The 23,105-nt window shown below is 44.4% G+C and overlaps 1 protein-coding gene across 1 annotated transcript; it reads right to left on the reverse strand.

Annotated features, from left to right (window-relative positions):
• Positions 1-8,283: 8,283 nt before the first annotated feature.
• On the reverse strand, positions 8,284-22,632 carry FGF1 (fibroblast growth factor 1). Its single transcript, XM_077824578.1, has 3 exons — positions 22,464-22,632; positions 11,029-11,132; positions 8,284-8,478 (listed from the first exon to the last, which is right to left on the reverse strand). Exons 1-3 carry the CDS (start codon positions 22,630-22,632, stop codon positions 8,284-8,286), a joined length of 468 nt encoding a protein of 155 aa, XP_077680704.1.
• Between the last annotated feature and the right edge of the window lie 473 nt (positions 22,633-23,105).

The following is a 23,105-nucleotide window of genomic DNA, read 5'->3' on the forward strand; positions in this document are numbered from 1 at the left end:
TTCTTCATGTCATTAAACTGAGATTTCTGCTTTGATTTGCATTGTGTAGGAGAAATTTCACAGTCCTATGTTCCCAACAGTGATGCGATCATCCACTTCCTCTGAATTATAGGTATTATTAATAATATTTTGCAGTGCAGATGCTATGTTGTGTTGAAGCACCAGATGTTGCAGATGTTGACACCATCAGATGCAGGTGGTGTCAGAGAGAAGGCTTTGGATTCTTTGATCATGGGATGGTGTTCCATGAAGGAGGAGTGCTGGGCAGAGACGGGCTCCACCTTACGAAGAGAGGGAAGAGCATCTTTGCGAGCAGGCTGGCTAACCTAGTGAGGAGGGCTTTAAACTAGGTTCACTGGGGGAAGGAGACCAAAGCCCTGAGGTAAGTGGGAAAGCGGGATACCGGGAGGAAGCACAGGCAGCAATGTCTGTGACGGGAGGGCTCCTGCCTCATACTGAGAATGAGGGGCGATCAGCAGGTTATCTCAAGTGCTTATATACGAATGCACAAAACCTTGGAAACAAGCAGGGAGAACTGGAGGTCCTGGTGATGTCAAGGAATTATGACGTGATTGGAATAACAGAGACTTGGTGGGATAACTCACATGACTGGAGTACTGTCATGGATGGTTATAAACTGTTCAGGAAAGACAGGCAGGGCAGAAAAGGTGGGGGAGTAGCACTGTATGTAAGGGAGCAGTATGACTGCTCAGAGCTCCGGTACGAAACTGCAGAAAAATCTGAGTGTCTCTGGATTAAGTTTAGAAGTGTGAGCAACAAGAGTGATGTAGTGGTGGGAGTCTGCTATAGACCACCGGAACAGGGGGATGAGGTGGATGAGGCTTTCTTCCGGCAGCTCGCAGAAGCTACTAGATCGCACGCCCTGGTTCTCATGGGTGACTTCAATTTTCCTGATATCTGCTGGGAGAGCAATACAGCGGTGCATAGACAATCCAGGAAGTTTTTGGAAAGCGTAGGGGACAATTTCCTGGTGCAAGTGCTAGAGGAGCCAACTAGGAGGGAGTTTTTCTTGACCTGCTGCTCACAAACCGGGAAGAATTAGTGGGGGAAGCAAAAGTGGATGGGAATCTGGGAGGCAGTGACCATGAGTTGGTTGAGTTCAGGATCTTGACACAGGAAAGAAAGGTAAGCAGCAGGGTACGGACCCTGGACTTCAGGAAAGCAGACTTCGACTCCCTCAGGGAACGGATGGGTAGGATCCCCTGGGGGACTAACATGAAGGGGAAAGGAGTCCAGGAGAGCTGGCTGTATTTCAAGGAATCCCTGTTGGGGTTACAGGGACAAACCATCCCGATGTGTCAAAAGAATAGTAAATATGGCAGGCAACCAGCTTGGCTTAACGGTGAAATCCTAGCGGATCTTAAACATAAAAAAGAAGCTTACAAGAAGTGGAAGGTTGGACATATGACCAGGGAAGAGTATAAAAATATTGCTCGGGCATGTAGGAATGAAATCAGGAGGGCCAAATCGCACCTAGAGCTGCAGCTAGCGAGAGATGTCAAGAGTAACAAGAAGGGTTTCTTCAGGTATGTTGGCAACAAGAAGAAAGCCAAGGAAAGTGTGGGCCCCTTAATGAATGAGGGAGGCAACCTAGTGACAGAGGATGTGGAAAAAGCTAATGTACTCAATGCTTTTTTTGCCTCTGTCTTCACGAACAAGGTCGGCTCCCAGACTGCTGCGCTGGGCATCACAACATGGGGAATAGATGGCTAGCCCTCTGTGGAGAAAGAGGTGGTTAGGGACTATTTAGAAAAGCTGGACGTGCACAAGTCCATGGGGCCGGACGAGTTGCATCAGAGAGTGCTAAAGGAATTAGCAGCTGTGATTGCAGAGCTTGGCCATTATCTTTGAAAACTCGTGGTGAACGGAGGAAGTCCCGGATGATTGGAAAAAGGCTAATGTGGTGCCAATCTTTAAAAAAGGGAAGAAGGAGGATCCTGGGAACTACAGGCCAGTCAGCCTCACCTCAGTCCCCGGAAAAATCATGGAGCAGGTCCTCAAAGAATCAATCCTGAAGCACTTACATGAGAGGAAAGTGATCAGGAACAGTCAGCATGGATTCACCAAGGGAAGGTCATGCCTGACTAATCTAATCGCCTTCTATGATGAGATTACTGGTTCTGTGGATGAAGAGAAAGCAGTGGATGTATTGTTTCTTGACTTTAGCAAAGCTTTTGACACGGTCTCCCACAGTATTCTTGTCAACAAGTTAAAGAAGTATGGGCTGGATGAATGCACTATAAGGTGGGTAGAAAGTTGGCTAGATTGTCGGGCTCAACGGGTAGTGATCAATGGCTCCATGTCTAGTTGGCAGCCGGTGTCAAGTGGAGTGCCCCAGGGGTCGGTCCTGGGGCCGGTTTTGTTCAATATCTTCATAAATGATCTGGAGGATGGTGTGGATTGCACTCTCAGCAAATTTGCGGATGATACTAAACTGGGAGGAGTGGTAGATACGCTGGAGGGCAGGGATAGGATACAGAGGGACCTAGACAAATTGGAGGATTGGGCCAAAAGAAATCTGATGAGGTTCAATAAGGATAAGTGCAGGGTCCTGCACTTAGGACGGAAGAACCCAATGCACAGCTACAGACTAGGGACCGAATGGCTAGGCAGCAGTTCTGCGGAAAAGGACCTAGGGGTGACAGTGGACGAGAAGCTGGATATGAGTCAGCAGTGTGCCCTTGTTGCCAAGAAGGCCAATGGCATTTTGGGATGTATAAGTAGGGGCATTGCCAGCAGATCGAGGGACGTGATCGTCCCCCTCAATTTGACATTGGTGAGGCCTCATCTGGAGTACTGTGTCCAGTTTTGGGCCCCACACTACAAGAAGGATGTGGATAAATTGGAGAGAGTCCAGCGAAGGGCAACAAAAATGATTAGGGGTCTGGAACACATGACTTATGAGGAGAGGCTGAGGGAACTGGGATTGTTTAGTCTGCAGAAGAGAAGAATGAGGGGGGATTTGATAGCTGCTTTCAACTACCTGAGAGGTGGTTCCAGAGAGGATGGTTCTAGACTATACTCAGTGGTAGAAGAGGACAGGACAAGGAGTAATGGTCTCAAGTTGCAGTGGGGGAGGTTTAGGTTGGATATTAGGAAAAACTTTTTCACTAGGAGGGTGGTGAAACACAGGAATGCGTTACTTAGGGAGGTGGTAGAATCTCCTTCCTTAGACGTTTTTAAGGTCAGGCTTGACAAAGCCCTGGCTGGGATGATTTAATTGGGGATTGGTCCTGCTTTGAGCAGGGGGTTGGACTAGATGACCTCCTGAGCTCCCTTCCAACCCTGATATTCTATGATTCTATGTTGGTGCTTCTTTTTCAGCAGATACTTGAATGCATTCCACATGTGACTGCTTTAGTTTTTTGAGGTAGACAACATTAAACCTAGATAATCGAATCACTGTAGATAAGTACGCCCACCTTAAGTGTGACATATAATTATCTTGTCTCAGTCCCCACTCATCGTCAACCCGGATTGGAATTAGCGCGAAGGCCATGGAGCCTCTGAACCAGTTTCGTACCAGACATGGAATTTGTGCTGCAGTGGAATTTTGGTGGCGTTTTAGAGACAGTCCACTATGGCATTGTGGGCAGCTACAACCCATGACACGCATTGTTGAGGACTGAAAAATGACTCAACTTCCTGGAGGTCTTCATGCCTTGAACATCATTGATAAGAACGCTGTGGCTTGGCTTGACCACATTGCATATGCGAAATAATAAGTACACCCACACATAAGGACACATATGCATATGTATAGTCAATGAAAAAACTTTATCAAACTGGGGTTAATTGTAAGAACATATTGATTGATAAAGGAAGAAAACTTGAAAATAAATTTTTAAGTTTAAAAAAAAAATGGGGAAGGCATGACATTTTCAATCACAGTGAAACTTAAAAGAAAAAGTTGTAAAGTCTGGAAATGGACAATTGTGGCCTCCTCCCCCCAAAAACCTTAACTCTCCTCCTTCATCTGTACCCACCTTCAATGCAAATTGGAGATATTTACACCTTAGCTCATATTGTCATTGATGAAGATATGTGGTGCTATTACACTGTCCTGTAACACTGTTGTGTGCCACACTCTTCAACTATATATGTGACATTCATAATTGGACACGGTCTTCTTGTTCAGCACCCATTGAAAAAAGCAGCATCAGTATCTTAGGCTTACTTTTAATATAGATACCAAACACCCATTCCGATTCACAGCCCAGGATACTAATGGCCTTATTTACGGAGTTGTTGCAGGTTCCCTGCCCCTCTGAAAATCAAATCAAGCTCTTGATTAATCCAAAGAGCGGGCATAAAAGGTTTTAGCTAAGTAACTTCTCCCTGTTTTCTGATGAATCAGACCATGACAATTTGGGTTGCTAAACCTGAAAGGCCAAATTTTCAGTACCTTTTACATAAAAATTGCATGCGAGTTTACTGTGGAGAGTTGTGGTCCTCCTGTAAGCAAATGATCTGTTACCCTTCTAGCAGGTCACATGCATACCTAGATACTGTAGTTGCATGTGCAATTGTAGTAAGTGCAAGAGATGCCATTTTGGAGATATTTTTGTACATGATCTTGAGGGTGAGCAAGGACCTGAAGGCCTGATTGAAGGTATTTTTGCCACATGTGTAAGGGACAACATAAGGCTCTCTCTGTAAGCCATTCTGTGAAAGGAGCCAAAGACTTCTGGTTCTAGGCTCTTGATTGCTAATCTTGATCTTGATCCTGTGTATGCAGGAAAATATCTCACCCCATGAGATGTACTTTAAAGAGGGACATTATGAAGGGGGAATAGATAATGGACTGGGGAGGCAAAGGATAATAGCTCTATACTGGGGTAGTTTATAATTATGAGCATTGTAGTAAGTGAAAGCGATACACGGATAAGTGAGGTCTGAAAACTTCATAAATACTGTGGGGGAAAAAATGTATATTCTTGTTTCAGTGCATTCCCCTCCCTTTCTCCCCCACTCCCAATTCCATAACTGCAATCTATGGAACGTACTTGTGTCAATTTCGTTATTACATTAATTTAACATGATTAGTAACAAATCAGACTAAAAGAATCATAAACTTGCACTGCTGGTTTTGGAACAGATGGTTCCTCAGTAGCAGAACATCCCATAGTCATGTTTGTTCAGGAACAAAGTGTGTCATTGAAAACATTCAAGTAATGGCTGGAACCTTGGAGGTAACGCCCATTTCTGGGAAGGATAGTGGTGTCTCTTGGCAAAAGTAAAGCGGAAAAAATAGATTATAATATCTAATTAGTGGACACTGCAGGCCTTGTCTTGATGTTTTCAGGAGGTACAGTACATTTAAACAAAAATGAATTTGTGTACTCTGGTTCTACTACAGTCCACCTGGCAGTAGCTGAACACACTGACAGAGCCAGGAATCAGATGCAGAGATGTTCTGCCTTGAGTGCAGGGGACTGGACTAGAAGACCTCTCAAGGTCCCTTCCAGTCTTTTGATTCTATGTATCATCAGGAAGTTAGCCTGTTATAGCAATTCAGAAGTTTTGTATGCAAACCACAAAATCTATTTTGCAGTTTTAGAAATCCGCTAAATATTAATAATAATAATTTTTGCAGTTCTAGACTGGAGGAGAGAAGATGAGCAGTCTTTTATTAGAAAATTCCCCCGCCCCAAAATAAGAGGATAATGGGAAGTGGGGGGGAAGGTAGCAGAGCAGAAAGGTAAAAGAATGGGAGAGGAGGGGAAGGAAGGGGGGCAAAGAAGGGAAAGGAGTGCAACAGCTTGGCTTTCCATTAGCTAGGAATTAATCAAAGGTTTCTAAAAAGTTAGACCAAATCTTTTTCAAATTTGTCAGAGGTTTCTCTTCCAAATGTTAGATAAGTTGTCTTAATGCAATTAGTGAACATATAGTTCCACAATTTGTAATGTTTTGAAATATAAACAATGAAAATAAACACTATTTTCCCAACCTTTTACTCTACCAGGAGCATTTGTCCCTAGTGACCTAGAGTCATTAAATAAACTATTTTAACCATTAAAAAAAATCAGGCACCCAGTGTATCCGTTAAAATTGATTAAATAGAGCTGAAGTCTTTACAGTTGTGAGTGTTAAGAAGGGAAGGGAAATGTGCTGAAAAGTGGATGGGAATCTACGTGGTTATGGGCCACGTAGATGTGTTTACTACCCAGAATGTCACGCAGGACAAAGGAGAGAAGAACTTAGCGTGAAAATCACCTTAGTCTATGCTCTGTCCGGACTATAGTGAATCTCAGCCTTCCTGAATTTTTGGAATTACAGGCTATTTTGCAAAATTAGAACAAATCTTTCTATTTATTTAACTTATTCCCCAGTGTAGGTACCAATTCTCTAGGGGCTCTGTGTGTTGATCTCTCATTAACTCTCAATGATAGCTCTGCTCAGAGGAAAGCTACAGTGCAGAGCACAGTGATGCTGATATCCCCCAACAAGAAGGAAGGGGGTTGATTCATGTGCACAGTCCTTAAGCTAGACTCCTAGCAAAGTAACTCACTGATGCACCATATCCGTGAACCTGCTTGCATGGAATTCAATGGGAGCAAGACTGAATCATAGAAATATAGTAGTGATACTAGCCATAGCAATGGCAAAGACGAGGGGCTTATCTACACTTAAAATGCTACAGCAGCACAGGGTTCTCCCATCAGCGTAGTAATCCACCTGCCCGAGAGATGGAGGCCGTTCTGTGACACAGGGACTTAGATCATTTAATTACAATGCTCAGTAGTGTAGATTTTTCACACCCCAACTGACATAATCAAAAAAACTAATTTTCTAGTTTAGAAGAGTTTCAGAGTAACAGCTGTGTTAGTCTGTATTCGCAAAAAGAAAAGGAGTACTTGTGGCACCTTAGAGACTAACCAATTTATTTGAGCATGAGCTTAATTGGTTAGTCTCTAAGGTGCTACAAGTACTCCTTTTCTTTTTAGTTTAGAAGAGTGATCTGGATTCTGTTTCTTCCTGTGCTTTTATAAATGGTGATGTGTATTATGTTCCAGTCAAGTTACAGCTATGCAAACCAAGTCAATGAGTTTACACAAGTGTCAATGAAGGGAGAATGTGACCAGCAGAGCTTTCATTCTTAGTGATAATACATGAAAAAGGAAGAACCCAGTTTGACTGTCAACTCACAGGCTGAGTTTTCAGGGCTGTCAGGTAGAAAATAACTCTTTATTAGTAAACTCAGCACATATGGTGATATGGAACTCACTGAAGTCCCATGGTGCCATTTTTACAGTGTCACAATTCTATTATTCAGAGTGGAACTACGCTTTCAAATGGAAAATTCACTTTGGGGGCAAAATAAAAATGATAAATTGTTTTACAGTAATATAGTTCCATGACTACTTCCCTTTCCCCCATGACCTTTCTCCCAGACTTTCTTGTCAAAATCATACCCCTCTTTATCCCATCTGCATCCTTCTTGAGATAACATTAATTGGCTTTGACTGCCTATAATTCATATTCTTGAACTCTTTATAATGTATACACAGTCACTTAATAAATAAATACAAATTACATATGAAGGATATTAACAAGAAATATAGCAGTATTAGTAGCGTATGACTGGCTTAGATGTCTAGTTTTCAAGAGTATGGGTCGTGGTTAGTTCAGTTGCACACAATTAGGATATGTTCAGAATTCTTGACTATGCTTTCAGTTGATAAATTGAATACTGATGCAGTTTTAATTTTTTTGAAGTGTATATTAGATACTGTCTAGATTGCTTTAAAATACCTATGTATTCCAGGGGAGTTTCACTTTTATGGGAATATAGATCATGCACCTCTCTCTAGGTGTGTATATTCCCCTGGTAATAACTTGTTGATTTAGTGTTCTAGTAAGCCATGCATTTAGGGCAGTAACTTTCCTGGGTGTTCCCTTTGAAACACAAGTTTATGCATATTCTATGGAGTCATTTTGCATTTTTCAGTGCACACATTTTGCCTCAAATGTGCCTCACACATGCTTTCTGTTGCGCAGGTCGGACCATGGAGACCCGTCAACAAGAATGCATTGGAGAGACAACTTGCCCATTGCTCTACAGGTATTTTCCTCTCCTCCACGTTAAACTTGGTTAGTGCAAAATTAAATAGCTCTATTTTATTTTTAAAGCGTTTAGATTTAAAATTTCTGGATCTAAAATTAAGCTCTTTGTCACACTGCCCAGTGAGAGAGAGAGAGAAGGAATAGTAGTTGGTGCTTACGACTCAGGGTCATTTTATGGCACCCTGGGTACTTCTCTTAATCAGCTGACACTGGCAGTGGAAGGAAAAGGATGGCCTTTTGGCCATAGTGAGTCCGCGGTCCCAGTTTGCAGCTTCCATTCTTCTTTAAGCCAACGAACCAGTTCTTATCTGCGTGCGTCTTAGACGTGTACGTGTTGTAATGATTTTCTTCCATTCTTTCCAAGAACAAGCATTCCTCACTCGGTAACAGCTGAAAAAGAGTTCCGAGTATCCATGGTGAGCGCGAATGGCATAAGCATGCTCCTAAGTGCAGTGATCTAGATTCAGTTAGACTTGGGGAGGCGTGGTTTGCCGTGAGGCTCTACCCAAACCCCCCTTTAAGACCACTGTATTTTTTAAATCTGACTCTCTTCTGTTAATACAATGTTCATTTAAAACAGGCACTTCCCTAAAATGGGTGGAAGCTCGTGCTAAGTAGGCTTCCTTGGCGTAGCTAACTTCTCTACAGTACCTTGTTCATGGCACCTGCATTTCAATCAGCTACAAGTGAGCTATGACACTACCCTGTCTGCAATCAATTCCTTTGTCAAAGAACCCCACACCACCTCCTGAGCACCTACACATCCGGGGCCCAATTAATCCGTAGTGCAGTTCTATGGAAATCAGTGCAATTGGTCCACTCTTTCTGCAGCTGCCAAGTAGCTAGCTACAGCTGTGGAATTATATCTGTAAGCTGCTTTCTTGAACGCTCACCAGCTCTGAGACACTGTGACAGAATGCAGGGGAGTTTTGACCTTCTCCTTTTCCGACCTGGGCTGGTTCACCCCTCCTTAGGCAACCTGGTGACCCCAAGCTTCCCAAGGATCACTATACTGATGCAGAACTTAGTGCACACACCCAAATGGCATTGCCCACTGCAGCCCAGAACTCCTGAGTTCAAGCAATCCGCTGGCTTCAGCCTCCCAAGTAGCTGGGATTACAGTTTGCGCCAGGGAGCCTGCACTTTCATCACTTAGGGCATCTTAAGTGTAGACATGCCCTGTGTTAGCAGCCATGTTTCCAGTGTGGAGCAGGAAGCCAAGATCGTGGGGAGGGCAGCTGGGCTCCCAGCGGGGAGATCCATGCCTGGAGCCTGGCAAGGCTGTCCCATTCCCAGAGGGGAGCCCAGGGAGGGCAGCTGGGCTCCAGCCAGGGAGATTCGTGCCTGGAGTCCAATCAGCTGCCATGCTCCTGGTGGCATGCTGGGAGCTTGGATGGCAGCCCGGATCAGAGCAGGGAGCTGGGATCCCACAGGCAGCAGGACTCCTTGTGGGGAGTCCAGGGGTCAGCCTGAGCCAGGAGCCTGGGTGGCAGCTGGGCTTCCAGTGGAGACCAGCCAGCAGCCAGGCTGGGGAGCCAGGAGCTGGCTTTCTTGTCAATTTCACAGCTCAAGCCCTGAATGTGACAAGAATGACGGCCAATAGAGATAAGTATGTCTGCAGGGACACTGTGTCACTGTAACTGCACTGACATAAGCACTATGCCTCTCTTGGAGGTGGAGTTGTTATGTCTGTGTAGTAGGGCAGTTACATTGGTGAGAGCAAGGCTGTAGTGTGTACCCTGATATAATGAGTTCGATGTAAGCTGCCGTATGTCGACCTAAGGCTATAGTGTAGATGAGCCCTTAGAAGCTAATTAGTGCCGCAGGAAAAAATGATTAGGATTAATGAAGTCAATTGGCCATCAGCCCAGGAATGATCAGAGGCACTGGAAGGAAGTGCCAGGGGAGAAAAGAGAGAGGGGAGAAGGGAGGAACAGGGCTAGCTGGGGCCTAGTTACAGAGAGTGCTCAGACTCAGAAGACCTCTGCTCCTCTCAGGTCCTGCAGAGAGGGCCTAAAGCTTGGTAAACACTGTAAATAGGTGGGAGCATGGGGGACCCTGGTGATACTGGTGAAGGGGACTTGAAATAAAGCTTCACTGATAGCACACCTGGAGGACTCTGTTCAGTTTCTGGGGTAAGAAGGTGAGGTGGAGCAGGGCCCCAGTGACAGATGCACATGCTTGACAGAGAAATCAGCAATTGTATGTCATACCAAAATTAGGGTGATCTCAGGTCAGTTGTTAACAGACATCACATGGGGCACTAAGTGTCCTTATTGGGACAATGACCGGAAAGGCCAAGGTTTGAATGGGCTTGGAGATACTGCTACCTTCTCCCTCATACAGATCCCTGCAGATCACGGCTGAGGCAAATGGGCAAGCAGGTGGCTGGGAGCTATGCTGCTACCTGTGGTTTACTTAATCTGAGAACAGAAAACTTCACCTCAAATCAGTACCTTTTCGAAGCACTAAATTCACCTAGCAAGGATGTTGAGAAGTTTTAAGCTACAATGTCACATTTGCATCATAGAATGAAGAGTCTGATGTGATACATCCTGAAAAAAAGGAGTTTACAAAACAGGACAGTGGCCACCCGGGGAAAAGCAGCTGAAATTTCTCTGCAGTCTATGGGCAAGAGAGATGTTTTGGTCAAGAGTTCCTAATAGAGTCTCTCTCTGAAAACTGGCAGCTGAAATGACACTATAATGATGCTGCTACTGCTTCCAACTATGAACTATAATATGTTAAATATTTTGGGGCACCTTTACAAGCTTTTATTTATTTATTCCAAAAATAAAGTTGGGTAAAGAGTGGTGACCCAGCTGCAAAAATAACAAACAGAGACTAAATGTTGCTTGTGGGTTACATTACTCAGAGCTACAAGATTTCTGCCAACCTCAAAACTCTCCATGTCTGGTACCACATCAACCTCATACTTACTGATCCATATAAAAGTCCATTGGAATCCATAGCCAAAAACTGTCCAGACTCGGTGCTCTTTATATATACCTCACCCACGCTTTCCGCACTTAGCTGCAGCTGAACTGAAAGTAAAAATAAAACAACAAAAATAAAAGCAAAAAAAAAATTGTCACAGATATGGCAATGCTTCTAGGAAGGTTAGCAATGGGAAAGAATTGTATACTGATCCAAAATCCCTGTCCATAAGGGTGAGACTGTTTGTAAGGGAGACAGTATAGCGCTGAAACAGTAAACTCTTCTTTTTCCGATCCCCATCCCCATGTTTTAGGAACGAAGGGCCAAATTTTCTTTTATTTACATCACAGGTAGACTTTTTTTTTTAAAGCACTGGGTACGGATTCAGGAGATCTGGGTTCTAGTTCTACCTAACAGACCTGCTCTATGACCTTGGCAAGTCACGTAGTGCTTTCTGCCCCTCAGCTCCCCACCAGTAAAATAGGTGTAGTAATAATCTTTTCTCCCATCCTTTGTTCCTTGTCCATTAAGAGTGCTAGCTCTTTGGGGAAAGAACTGTCTCTTACCATGTGCATCTACAGCACAAAGCACAGCAGAGCCTTGATCTTGGTTGGAGCTTATTGGGGCTAATGTAACACTAATAATAATAGTAATAATCCAATGACAATGGAGTTACTCCAGTTTCATGTACATATAACTGAGAGCAGAGTTCAGCCCCAGGTCTTTTTTTATTTAAAAGTTTCTTATTCATATAATGTTTTGAGTATATGTTTATTAATGTCTAAGTGTAGTTATTCTCCCAGCCACGAGGGGTACTAAATAAGTAGGAAAGGTCAGCCTCCATCCTAGAAAATATCTCCTTTTGGAGGCATGTCAAGTGATCACATTTTTATACTATAATCTGGGTAGCTGCCCCGCCATGATGTAAACAGAGAGAGAAAACAATTGGCAACTGAAGAAAGATCTGGATAGTATAATGCAGTGGTTCTCAAACTTTAGCAGCCCGAGGACACCCATTTTGATTTAAAATTTTTTGCAGCCCCCCAGCCCTTTGCACAGGTCCCATCTTTACTCCACCCTTTCCCTCAAGTCCCCCCACCCTTCCCTGCCTCTTTCCACCTCCTCCCCTGAGCATGCCCCCCGCTCCCTCCTGCATGTCACCAAACAGCTGTTCTGCGGCATGCAGGAGGCACTGGGAGGGAGGGGAAGGAGTTGATCAGCAGGGCCGGTGGCCCTGGACATGACTTGCGGACCCCCTGGAGTACCTTCAGGGGTCTCAGTTTGAGAAACCCTGGTATAACATATTAAATCTCTGACCTGTCAACTGAGACTGCTAATAGGGCGCCAGTTGGCGGTGAATGTGACATGGAGAGTTGTCCATTAGGAACTGGACTGAGACCCTGAATCACTTCAACACAGACCACCAGACTTTGACTTTCAGTCACTACCAACCTAGACTGGATTTGAACTGGTGACTTTGACAGGGGGGAAGCTCTGTGTATTCCTCTTGCATCGCCTGAGGTGTGCTGGACCAGCGAGCAGGCCCTGGTGTCTATACCACACTTGATGTCCTCTTCCATAAAATTGCATTTTTTTTTTTAAACTTCCAATTTGAGCTGTGTGGTCACTCTTTCCTTCTGGTTACTTTTCTTCTTAGTTCACTCTGTGATGGTCTAGGCAAAAATGATTTAAAACCCAATGCTCATATCTTTCAAAAATATATTTCCACTAGGGAGGAGGATCCAATAGCTAACAAGCTTTAGGGCACATTCTTGAAAACTCTTCCCATTCAGATAGAAGACTTAGATGCTTCTGTGATGGACAACTAGGCAGAAATATTCTAGCCAGCTCTAGTGTGAATAATTGAAACATCACTTTAAAACAGGCAAATAACTATTGTGTTCATCATGTGAAGAGTCTTACAAAATCAGGATCATGAAGCATCAAATTTCTTGGCCTCCAAACAGCTTTCTTCTGCCCTGGAAAGACACATTATAAAATAGTGTCCGTGACCTGGGGGAATCCAGGGCCTCTGGGGGACAAGTTTGGGATTCTTACTTCTGATTCCTTCCTTATTTTATTTTAGCCTCATTTTGGCAAGAAAAAAATAATGTCGTCTCTTGAAATGACAGAAGCCCTTGTCCCTGTGAAACCTTTGCCACTGTGGCTCAGATCCTTTAATCAGGCACTTACTGTTCAGTAAATAATGTTTGATTAGCAAATTGGATGGGAGCAGATTTGCTGTAATTTATGACTCCTTTGTTTGCTCTGTTCAAATTGGGATTTTGCATTCAGCCCATCCTTGAGCTGGAACACCACCAATCTGCTTATGTTCTGCTCAATGCTGCATTCTCAGAACCCGGTAAAGGGAGTAAACTAGGAAGGAGAGAGGGAAACAGGAAGAGAGGCTGCTACATAATTAAAATAGTCAGCCAAGAGTGAGAGAGAGCATCTACCCACAAAGCAGAAACAAAGTCCTCTCTGGCTGGCTGTAAAATTTCTAGGCTGGTAGCAGGCAGCAACATGGCTGAATGGGAAAAAGAAGAGAGAAGTAGTTTGGGAAGGAAAAGCGGGCAAGAGCCCAGGCACGGATTCCTCTCAACCCTCCCCACCAGGAACTAGGTAAAATAGAGAATAATTAAGAATTGGCCCCAAACCTTTGTCCATTTTTGGAACTGAGCATGAACTTCACGTTTACGAGTCCAAAATGGTCTGCAAAGTTTTCTTTCCTTGTCCGATCTCCAGAATCAGAATTGCCTGAATATTGCAAGAAAGATGCTGCAGATGACATTACTAATTAGAACTGGATGCAGTGCCAGAAGGATTATTCTCAGCAGATCTCCTACCCAAGTTTGCACTCAGATAAGCATCCAAAGTTTTGGATAGTTATGAGAACAATCCCCAAATTCCAAATAGTTTGTGATTTATGCAAGAGCGAGCATTTGCAAATACAAACACATGCTCCACTAGCTCTATCAGCAGGAAAGCCTTGATAAATTGCAGATCGTCTCTTCCCCTTTGCTTTCTTGTGACCAGAGGCTCATTGTTTTTAGCGTGGCATTGGGGAATGACCTTATTGCTTCTGAGCAGAGTGAATTATTTTGCTGGTAGCATAACATTCAAGAGAAACAAGTCGATTCACTTCAGTAGGTTCTTGGCTGCTCCCTGTCAGTCAGTGCTTTCTACCAGCCATATGAATAACATCCAAAGGGGCCAGGTGAGGTCACCAGCCTGCCTACACATTGAGGGTGTGTTTTATTGGGCAAATTCTCATCCCACTTAAGTATGTATAAAATAGAGGCATGGAACCTGCTTAGCACATAACTTTCAGTGCACAGAAATGTTCTCTGTACCCAGGGTTATTCCACTGGCATGTATCCCTTTAAGGAGTTTCCTCTATAAATATTTTTCATCAGGATGTCCAAGTTTAGTAGCTCATTGACACTCAGTTCCTTTCTGGCAAAGGTTTGCAAACCTACATCCTTCAGCAAGCAGCACTGGCGACATGCAAAGGGGAGTAAGCAGCCTATCATGAATGAACCATGGTGGAGAGCTCACCACATTAGCTGGCCGTTTCCTTCTAGCGCAACCTGCTCTGATTCCTTGCCGGAGGAAGGGATCAAAGGAAGGGATACACGTTCTTGGTGCCTGGAGCTGGCAAAGGTCTGGGAAGGTAACAGATTTCCCAGAACTGTTCCTGATTTTGCGGTGACTGAGTCTGGCACTCAAAAGTCGCCGCTATGTGGTGGCCTCTAGGTAATTAGTTGATTGCCACATGCTAGTTCGTAGTGGGTAAATATCCGTTTCACAAAATCACCACTGCTGTTGGAATGCATTGACACTCTTGTTGGCAGCTTCAGCAGACAGACTAAAGGCTGAATGAGCCTAGAGGATGAACTGCTTCTCACCTGGAAAAGTGGTCCCCAGCTCAAGGCTGAGGCATGCTGGGGGAAGCCTGCACTGCCGCTGACCATGCCCTATCTGTTCTGCAGGTTTTATCACTGCCACCTTTGTTAAATCTAGCATTGTAAAAATACATAAAACAAGGTGGAAAGACAACACTGGTCGCGAGCAGCACTGTCCACCTCCCCTGTCCTGCCTGGCCCCAGGCTTCCCAGGATTTCTGATTGACAAGGTTCTCAAGCACAGAGTGATTCACCCAATTTATGAAAGTTTGGTTGAAATTTGTTTGTCTGGTTCCAGGTGTTTCCCACCCTTCCCAGCCCTGCATGTCTAACTTTAACATGGGTTCAGCTGGGTGAACTGGCTTGGGTCTGCAGTCTTCACTTGAAGATACAAGTGTTCAGAAATGACTGGCTGAGTCCCAAAATAAACCAGCGCTTGAGGCGTGATTGCTTGTAGATCATAAGCTTGTATTGCTACACACATGTGCCTATGAAGACTTGTGAGGTCAATTTATTTGGCCACTGGGCCCAGAACCTCTCTGTCTTTGTTGGCTTAGATCAGACACTTAATATTAAAGGAATGTATAGCAGTTTATAGGCTTAAAAAATGTATATTCCTAGTCCCCCCCCTTGGCAAAGGGCGTGACTTGATGTTTGCTGTGAGACTCAAACCTTGCTGTGTGTGTAAGGGTGCACAGGGGGCCACAATGCCACCCAGACATAATCCCAGCTATAGTATCTCAGTGCCAAAATGACAGAGAAGTCTGTTTCAGTGCATACAGCACTTTCAGCTCTTTGACTTGTGCATATTGTGAGCATGAACCTGCCTTCCAAAGAATCCCCCATGTTTGTTTTCCCACCTCCTCTTCTGAGCGGGGTTTGAGAAAGGTTACATGCCCAGTTTATTCTAGGTTAGAGACTTCCCGTCCCTTGCTATGTTTACTCAAAGTGAGGTCATCCTCGTTCAATCTGCTGTGAGGCTGTTTGCACGTGTGTGTGTGTGTGTGTGTGTGTGAATGGCATTTATAATTAAAACTCTGCCCCAAACTGGCTTTCATGGAAAAAATAAAGCGCTAAGTTTTTATTTCAAGTGCTTTTCTTGGAATTTGTAAAGACCATCTGGCTTCTCCCAACACCACCCGTTAGCCAGATACAGCTGCAGTGTGTAGTCCAGCTATATTCCGGTAACTATTCAGTAGCAGAGTTTACACATGCAACAGAAAAGGTTCCTGCTTTGAAATCAGTGCATTGAGACAGTGTGGTCTGATGAAGAAAAGCATAGCATAACAATTCATAAACCCTGGACCACCTTAAGACAGAGGCTTGCTGTACTCATTCTTTTTCCCATCCCTGCCTCCATCTCCCCATCCAGTTCCTGTCTGGCATTTATTTAAAAAAACCTTCCCAAGCATTTTGAAAGCATAATAACCGGAATAGCTTAGAACTTCCAAACAGATTCCTTGGAATGTAAGTCCACCTCTTTTCCCTGGCACAGCTATTTTCTATAGTATGTCAGAATGCTCTTTAACAGAACCAGTCATTCTGTAGAGCTCCAGATTAGCTCAACAGTGAGCTGTTAAGGGCTACGGGCTGAGGAATCCCCTGGAGTTTTGGGACCAAATCCTCCACCACCCCCTCCCTCCTGATCTGGCTGCTTTGCACTGCTCAGTCCATGAAAAGCAGCCAGAAAGCTCTCTTAAGGTAGCAACTGGGGATTATTCTGTTGTAAGAGAATCTCAGGTGGCATAAAGCTGCATAACCAGCTCTACACCATCTACTCACTCTTCCTGGCAGAGGAGGCATGTCAGGATTGCTTTGCACCCCAACAATCTCCAGCTGGTGGTATGGTCCCAAAAGACTTGCTATTGCCAGTGGAACCTGGAGCAGACTTTAGGTCCCCAGTCTGAGGAAGCAATAAGGTAGCTGAAAGGAGGGAGGTGGTTCTTCTTGGGTCCTGGATCAAGCACAGCTTTGTCAGATCCACAGATCTGGCCTTGGGGTCTTGTTCATCCACAACAGTCTGGGTTCCTTATAGATGCAAGGGAAAATGCTTTGAGGGATCCCCATTGACTAATATGGTCAGCTACTGAAGAAGCCAAACATCCATCCCTTCTAGCCAGAGAAGCATAGAATTTGTTTTTTCATATAACGCTTGGTATCCCGGAGCACTTTACAAAGCAATAATAACAGTAGTATGTGGTTTGAACCTGGAAGAAGTGAAACATGAGAATTTAAAGCATGAACAATAATGCCTTACAGCTGTACAAAAGTTTTTATCGTGAAGAACTCCAAAATGCACTTCAAAAATATTTAGACCTCTGAAACGCAGCCACGCCTGGGGTGAAAGGTAGCAGCAACCAGTGCTAGTAGTCTGGGGAGAGAATATTCCTAGCCAAGAGTGCTGGGAAGCTCCTATTCTCACTTACTAATCTTTGTATGAGACCATTAGTTCCTTACACAGAGTAGGCAGCACTTTGGGTTTGTTTTGGGTTTTTTTTAAAGGTCTCTTGTCCGAGACCAACACACTGTAAAGTGCATAAAGAACAGGAGGACTTGTGGCACCTTAGAGACTAACCAATTTATTTGAGCATAAGCTTTCCTGAGCTACAGCCTACTTCATCAGATGCATAGAATGGAACATATAGTAAGAAGATAGATATACATACAGAGAACATGAAAAGGTGGAAGTTGCCATACCAACTCTAAGAGGCTAATTAATTAAGATGAGCTATTATCAGCAGGAGGGAAAAAAAACTTTTGTAGTGATAATCAAGATGGCCCATTTCAGAAAGTTGACAAGAAGGGGTGAGGATACTTAACATGGGGAAATAGATTCAATTTGTGTAATGACCCAGCCACTCCCAGTCTCTATTCAAGCCCAAGTAAATGGTATCTAGTTTGTAAATTAATTTCAGTTCAGCAGTTGGAATCTGTTTTTGAAGCTTTTCTGTTGCAAAATTGCCACCTTTAAGTCTATTACTGAGCCCTGGTCTACTCTACAAGTTTAGGTCGAATTTAGCAGCGTTAGATCAATTTAACCCTGCACCCGTCCACACAACGAAGCCATTTTTGTCGACTTAAAGGGCTCTTAAAATCGATTTCTGTACTCCTCCCCGACGAAGGGATTAGTGCTGAAATCGACATTGTCGGGTCGAATTTGGGGTAGTGTGGACGCAATTTGATGGTATTGGCCTACGGGGAGCTATCCCAGAGTGCTCCATTGTGACCGCTCTGGACTGCACTTTCAACTCAGATGCACTGGCCAGGTACACAGGAAAAGCACCGGGAACTTTTGAATTTCATTTCCTGTTTGGCCAGCATGAGGAGCTCATCAGCACAGGTGACCATGCAGTCCCAGAATTGCAAAAGAGCTCCAGCATGGACCGAACGGGAGGTACTGGATCTGATCGCTGTATGGGGAGACGAATCCATGGTATCAGAACTCCGTTCCAAGAGACAAAATGCCAATATATTTGAAAAAATCTCCAAGGGCATGATGGACAGAGGCTATAACAGGGACCCACAGCAGTTCCGTGTGAAAATTAAGGAGCTCAGGCAAAAAAACTAAAGAGGCAAACGGCCACTCCAGTTCAGAGCCCCAGACATGCCGCTTCTATGATGAGCTGCATGCCATTCTAGGGGGTGCAGCCACCACTACCCCACCCCTGTCTGTGGCCACCTGCAAGGGGGGAGTCTCCCACAACAGGGATGAGGATTTTGGGGACGAGGAAGATCATGAGGAGGAGGAGGATAGCGCACAACAGGCAAGCGGAGAAACCATTCTCCCCAACAGCCAGGAACTGTTTATCACCCTGGAGCAAATACCAGAGAGGTTGAAGTGTTCTCCGACTGGTTTTTGAATGTTATGATTCCCGATGTCAGATTTGTGTCCATTTATTCTTTTGTGTAGAGACTGTCCGGTTTGGCCAATGTACCTGGCAGAGGGGCATTGTTGGCACATGATGGCATATATCACATTGGTGGATGTGCAGGTGAACGAGCCTCTGATAGTGTGGCTGATGTTATTAGGCCCTGTGATGGTGTCCCCTGAATAGATATGTGGGCACAGTTGGCAACGGGCTTTGTTGCAGGGATAGGTTCCTGGGTTAGTGGTTCTGTTGTGTGGTATGTGGTTGCTGGTGAGTATTTGCTTCAGGTTGGGGGGCTGTCTGTAAGTGAGGACTGGTCTGTCTCCCAAGATTTGTGAGAGTGATGGGTCATCCTTCAGGATAGGTTGTAGATCCTTGACGATGCGTTGGAGAGGTTTTAGTTGGGGGCTGAAGGTGATGGCTAGTGGCATTCTATTATTTTCTTTGTTGGGCCTGTCCTGTAGTAGGTGACTTCTGGGTACTCTTCTGGCTCTGTCAATCTGTTTTTTCACTTCAGCAGGTGGTTTTAAGAATGCTTGATAGAGATCTTGTCTCTGTCTGAGGGATTGGAGCAAATGTGGTTGTAACTTAGAGCTTGGCTGTAGACAATGGATCGTGTGGTGTGTCCTGGATAGAAGCTGGAGGCATGTAGGTAAGTATAGCTGTCAGTAGGTTTCCAGTATAGGGTGGTGTTTATGTGACCATCGCTTATTAGCACAGTAGTGTCCAGGAAATGGACCTCTTGTGTGGATTGATCCAGGCTGAGGTTGATGGTGGGATGGAAATTGTTGAAATCATGGTGAAATTCCTCAAGGGCTTCTTTTCCATGGTCCAGATGATGAAGATGTCATCAGTATAACGCAGGTAGAGTAGGGGCATTAGGGGACGAGAGCTGAGGAAGCGTTGTTCTAAGTCAGCCATAAAAATGTTGGCATACTGTGGGGCCATGCGGGTACTCATAGCAGTGCCGCTGACTTGAAGGTATACATTGTCCCCAAATGTGAAATAGTTATGGGTGAGGACAAAGTCACAAAATTCAGCCACCAGGTTTGCCGTGACATTATCGGGGATAGTGTTCTTGATGGCTTGTAGTCCATCTTTTTGTGGAATGTTGGTGTAGAGGGCTTCTACATCCATAGTGGCCAGGATGGTGTTTTCTGGAAGATCGCCAATGGATTGTAGTTTCCTCAGGAAGTCAGTGGCGTCTCGAAGATAGCTGGGAGTGCTGGCAGCGTAGAGCCTGAGGAGAGAGTCCACATAGCCAGACAGTCCTGTTGTTAGGGTGCCAATGCCTGAGATGATAGGACATCCAGGATTTCCAGGTTTATGGATCTTGGGTAGCAAATAGAATACCCCTGGTCAGGGCTCTAGGCATGTCAGTGTGGAGACTCAGGAGTTGAGCACTTGCAATGGGAAGAGGTTGGAAAAGAGAAACTTATGTGGCAAGATGGGTGGAAACTAGAGGAGTCACACGGCATACATGCTGTATGTGATTCATAAAGAAAATAGTAATTTTACACAGGCTTGGAAGTGTCCAAACATCCATAGCCAAGGCATATGTAAGCCCAGAACTATCTGCCAGTGTGAAGGAAATCAGATCAGTGTCAAGAATGCATCAAAAGCCCCTGTTTAACTCTTGCAAGGTGTGACTGAATATTCACAGCAGTTGTAATCTTTGCATGGCTGGGTGCACTGTTAAAAATAGTTCTGTGATTCTTTCCCCAGTAAAGAAATGAGAGCAAAAAAACTGCAATATGTCATTCTTTTTTAAAAGAATTGTGGGCAAAAAAAAGTCTGCTTTAAATAATCATAAAAAAGCATCCAGAAAAAAGTTTCTGTAATAATCATTTATTGTGCTTTCATGCTAAAGGATCCCAAAACAATTCACAAACGTCAACTCCTATTCAATCTATAGCCAGGGGTTTCTTCATCCACAACTGAAATGCATCTGCCACTGGGGTGAAATGCACCAGATGTATGACAGTGCCCAGCAATGCTATGTAGTAGTTAAGCCTGGAAGTGAAGAATAGTTCTGCATCTAGTTGAAACAGCAGGGGAACTTGGATAAGCAGACCATAATTAGCCAAATACGGGTACTCGTGCTAATGTGTCATGGGATCTTTCAAAACCTGGATGAGTGCCCACTCCTAGCAGCACCACATCCCCTAGTACCATGCTGTGATGTTGCTTCATTACAGACTGGGGCTGGCCTGATGAGAAACTATATTCGAACAAACTGAAACTTTGGCGAAGTTCAGCTCTGAATAGTGCAGCTCAATCCCACCTCTAGTAGTGACTCGGGGGAAGGAGGATTCTTGCTGAATCAACTCTAGGACAGAGCTATTTGTGAGCAAACTAAAAGAACGTGTCAGCTCACTGGGATGTCCTTCTAGAGCAGGTTCAAATGTATGAAAATGCTCCTTATGTCTGAAGATGCATTTTTACATTGGAATATGGAAATTGTAAGACGAACGGTGACTTCTGTGTGAGAAGTTTATCTCTGCTCTGGCTGGCTTGGCCCAGAACAGGTCCCCTTCTGACTCATCTGCTGGAGATGTCTGTGGACTGCAGTAATTCTGAGTCCTGTCTTGACCCTAATAATATACCAGTTATGGTGGGGGAGAGAGAGAATCCAGCCTCAGATGGGGACTCCGATAACTAGAGCCCTGCGTGGATACGAAATTTGGACCCACATCCATCTGCAAACATGGTCTGTGGATATCCACATCCATGGATATCCGCAGATTTCCAGGCCTCTACTGATAACTGGTTAAGTCTCTCTTCTAATATTTGTTACACCAGTTGGTAGTCACAACAGTACTGTGTGTCCTTTATGCTACAGGGGCACAAATAAGCACATAAAACACATAACCAACTCAGCATAGAATTAACCATCCTTGTTTTGAGAAAATAAGTGCAATATGAATGCATTTTAAAAATGATAAATCACAAAATAACTTTTTCTGAGCCGAGTCTTTCCACTGTTAAGTCCCTCAGGAATGTACTGCACTTTGCTATGTAAGGGAAAAGAAAAGTTAACCAATGGCAAATCCTGTGCAAAGCATTCAGATAGAACACATGACACACTCTTAGGAATCTGGGCCTTAACACTTATTCCAGAGCATGACTTAAGCTGCAAAAAAGGCACAGCTGTAACATCATAACAACCCTACTACCAAGCTGAATCTTCTACACTGAGGTAAATGCAGATACCATGTTTGACGGCTGAGTTTGCAATGTAGTATGTGGACATCCTCCTAAACCCCTTTCTTCTAGTGCCAACTAACTGTGTAAACTGGTAACTGTGCTTCAGTTAGAATTTCAGTCTCTCCTGCTGTGGTCAGTCTTTCTGGTTTATTTTTTTAATGACTAATTTCATATTTAATATTTTGACAAATGTGAGGTACTGTACATCCTGAATCTCTGTAGAGTGTACACGTAGTAGGCCTTGTTTCACATGCTGAACCTCTGGATGGTTTGTTGCCATGGTAGGTGAGAGAACCTGGCATAAAGCATAAATACTCTACCTATCCCTTCTTGGCTGGAAAAGCAGCTGATGTGTAATGCCAACCTCCCAGAGAAAAAGGGGCAGTAAGGTAAAGGCAGCACTAGTCATATAAGCCAAGGAAGAGCTGTGTCCTGAACACATTTCTGATTTGCTTACTGTGCTGGTCGCTTCGGTCCCTTGTCCCATCTACTTTGCCATCTGGAAGTATCCTCAAGAAGTGGCCTCCGTTGCTGCAGTACAGGAGTTTGGGCTTCTTGTAGTTCCCCACTGGAAGATTGAATTTTTCGGTCAGGGCGGTGAACGTTGTTATTTCGCCTTCGGCCATCTCTGCGCCTCTCCCTGCGGCACGTCTTCAAGACTGTAAGAAATTCAACAGGCGTATAGCAGTAACGGCAGCGAAGTGTGCAGCACACTTCTTGTACCCACACTTTTAAAGGGGCAGGGAAGGACCCTAGACACACCTAGCGGAGTCACTGACAATTGTTTTACCACGGCCTCTGCAGGTGATTCGCACAATGGATGAGGCAGTGACATACTACAAAAGGTGGGGCTCCTTTAAATGTTGATAGTCCCAAAGTGGGAGGGGGCTTTTGGTTCCTGTTGGCTGTAGCCAGAATCATAGAGACTCGTTTCTTTTTACGTTTATCGTTCCTCTCTCTTGACATGTGAACTAAAATTAAATGCTCAAAAAAACATGCAGTGTCTGACTGAAACCCACATGAGGTGGGAAGCTCAGAGTTAACGACTCTCACTTTGCCCCTAAGCTATTCTGACCAGATTTTGCAACCCAGATTTTGT

The sequence above is a fragment of the Eretmochelys imbricata genome, chromosome 8 (genome assembly GCF_965152235.1).
Source record: "Eretmochelys imbricata isolate rEreImb1 chromosome 8, rEreImb1.hap1, whole genome shotgun sequence".
In the NCBI taxonomy this organism is placed as follows: Eukaryota; Metazoa; Chordata; order Testudines; family Cheloniidae; genus Eretmochelys; species Eretmochelys imbricata.

Excerpts from the sequence above, each read along its gene's own strand:
- FGF1 (XM_077824578.1), bottom strand. The coding sequence starts at position 22,632 with ATGGCCGAAGGCGAAATAACAACGTTCACCGCCCTGACCGAAAAATTC. Across the intron at positions 11,133-22,463 it reads GGACCGAAGCGACCAGCACA|TTCAGCTGCAGCTAAGTGCG; the intron begins GTAAGCAAATCA and ends TTTTACTTTCAG. Across the intron at positions 8,479-11,028 it reads ATGGACTTTTATATGGATCA|CTGTTACCGAGTGAGGAATG; the intron begins GTAAGTATGAGG and ends ACTCTTTTTCAG.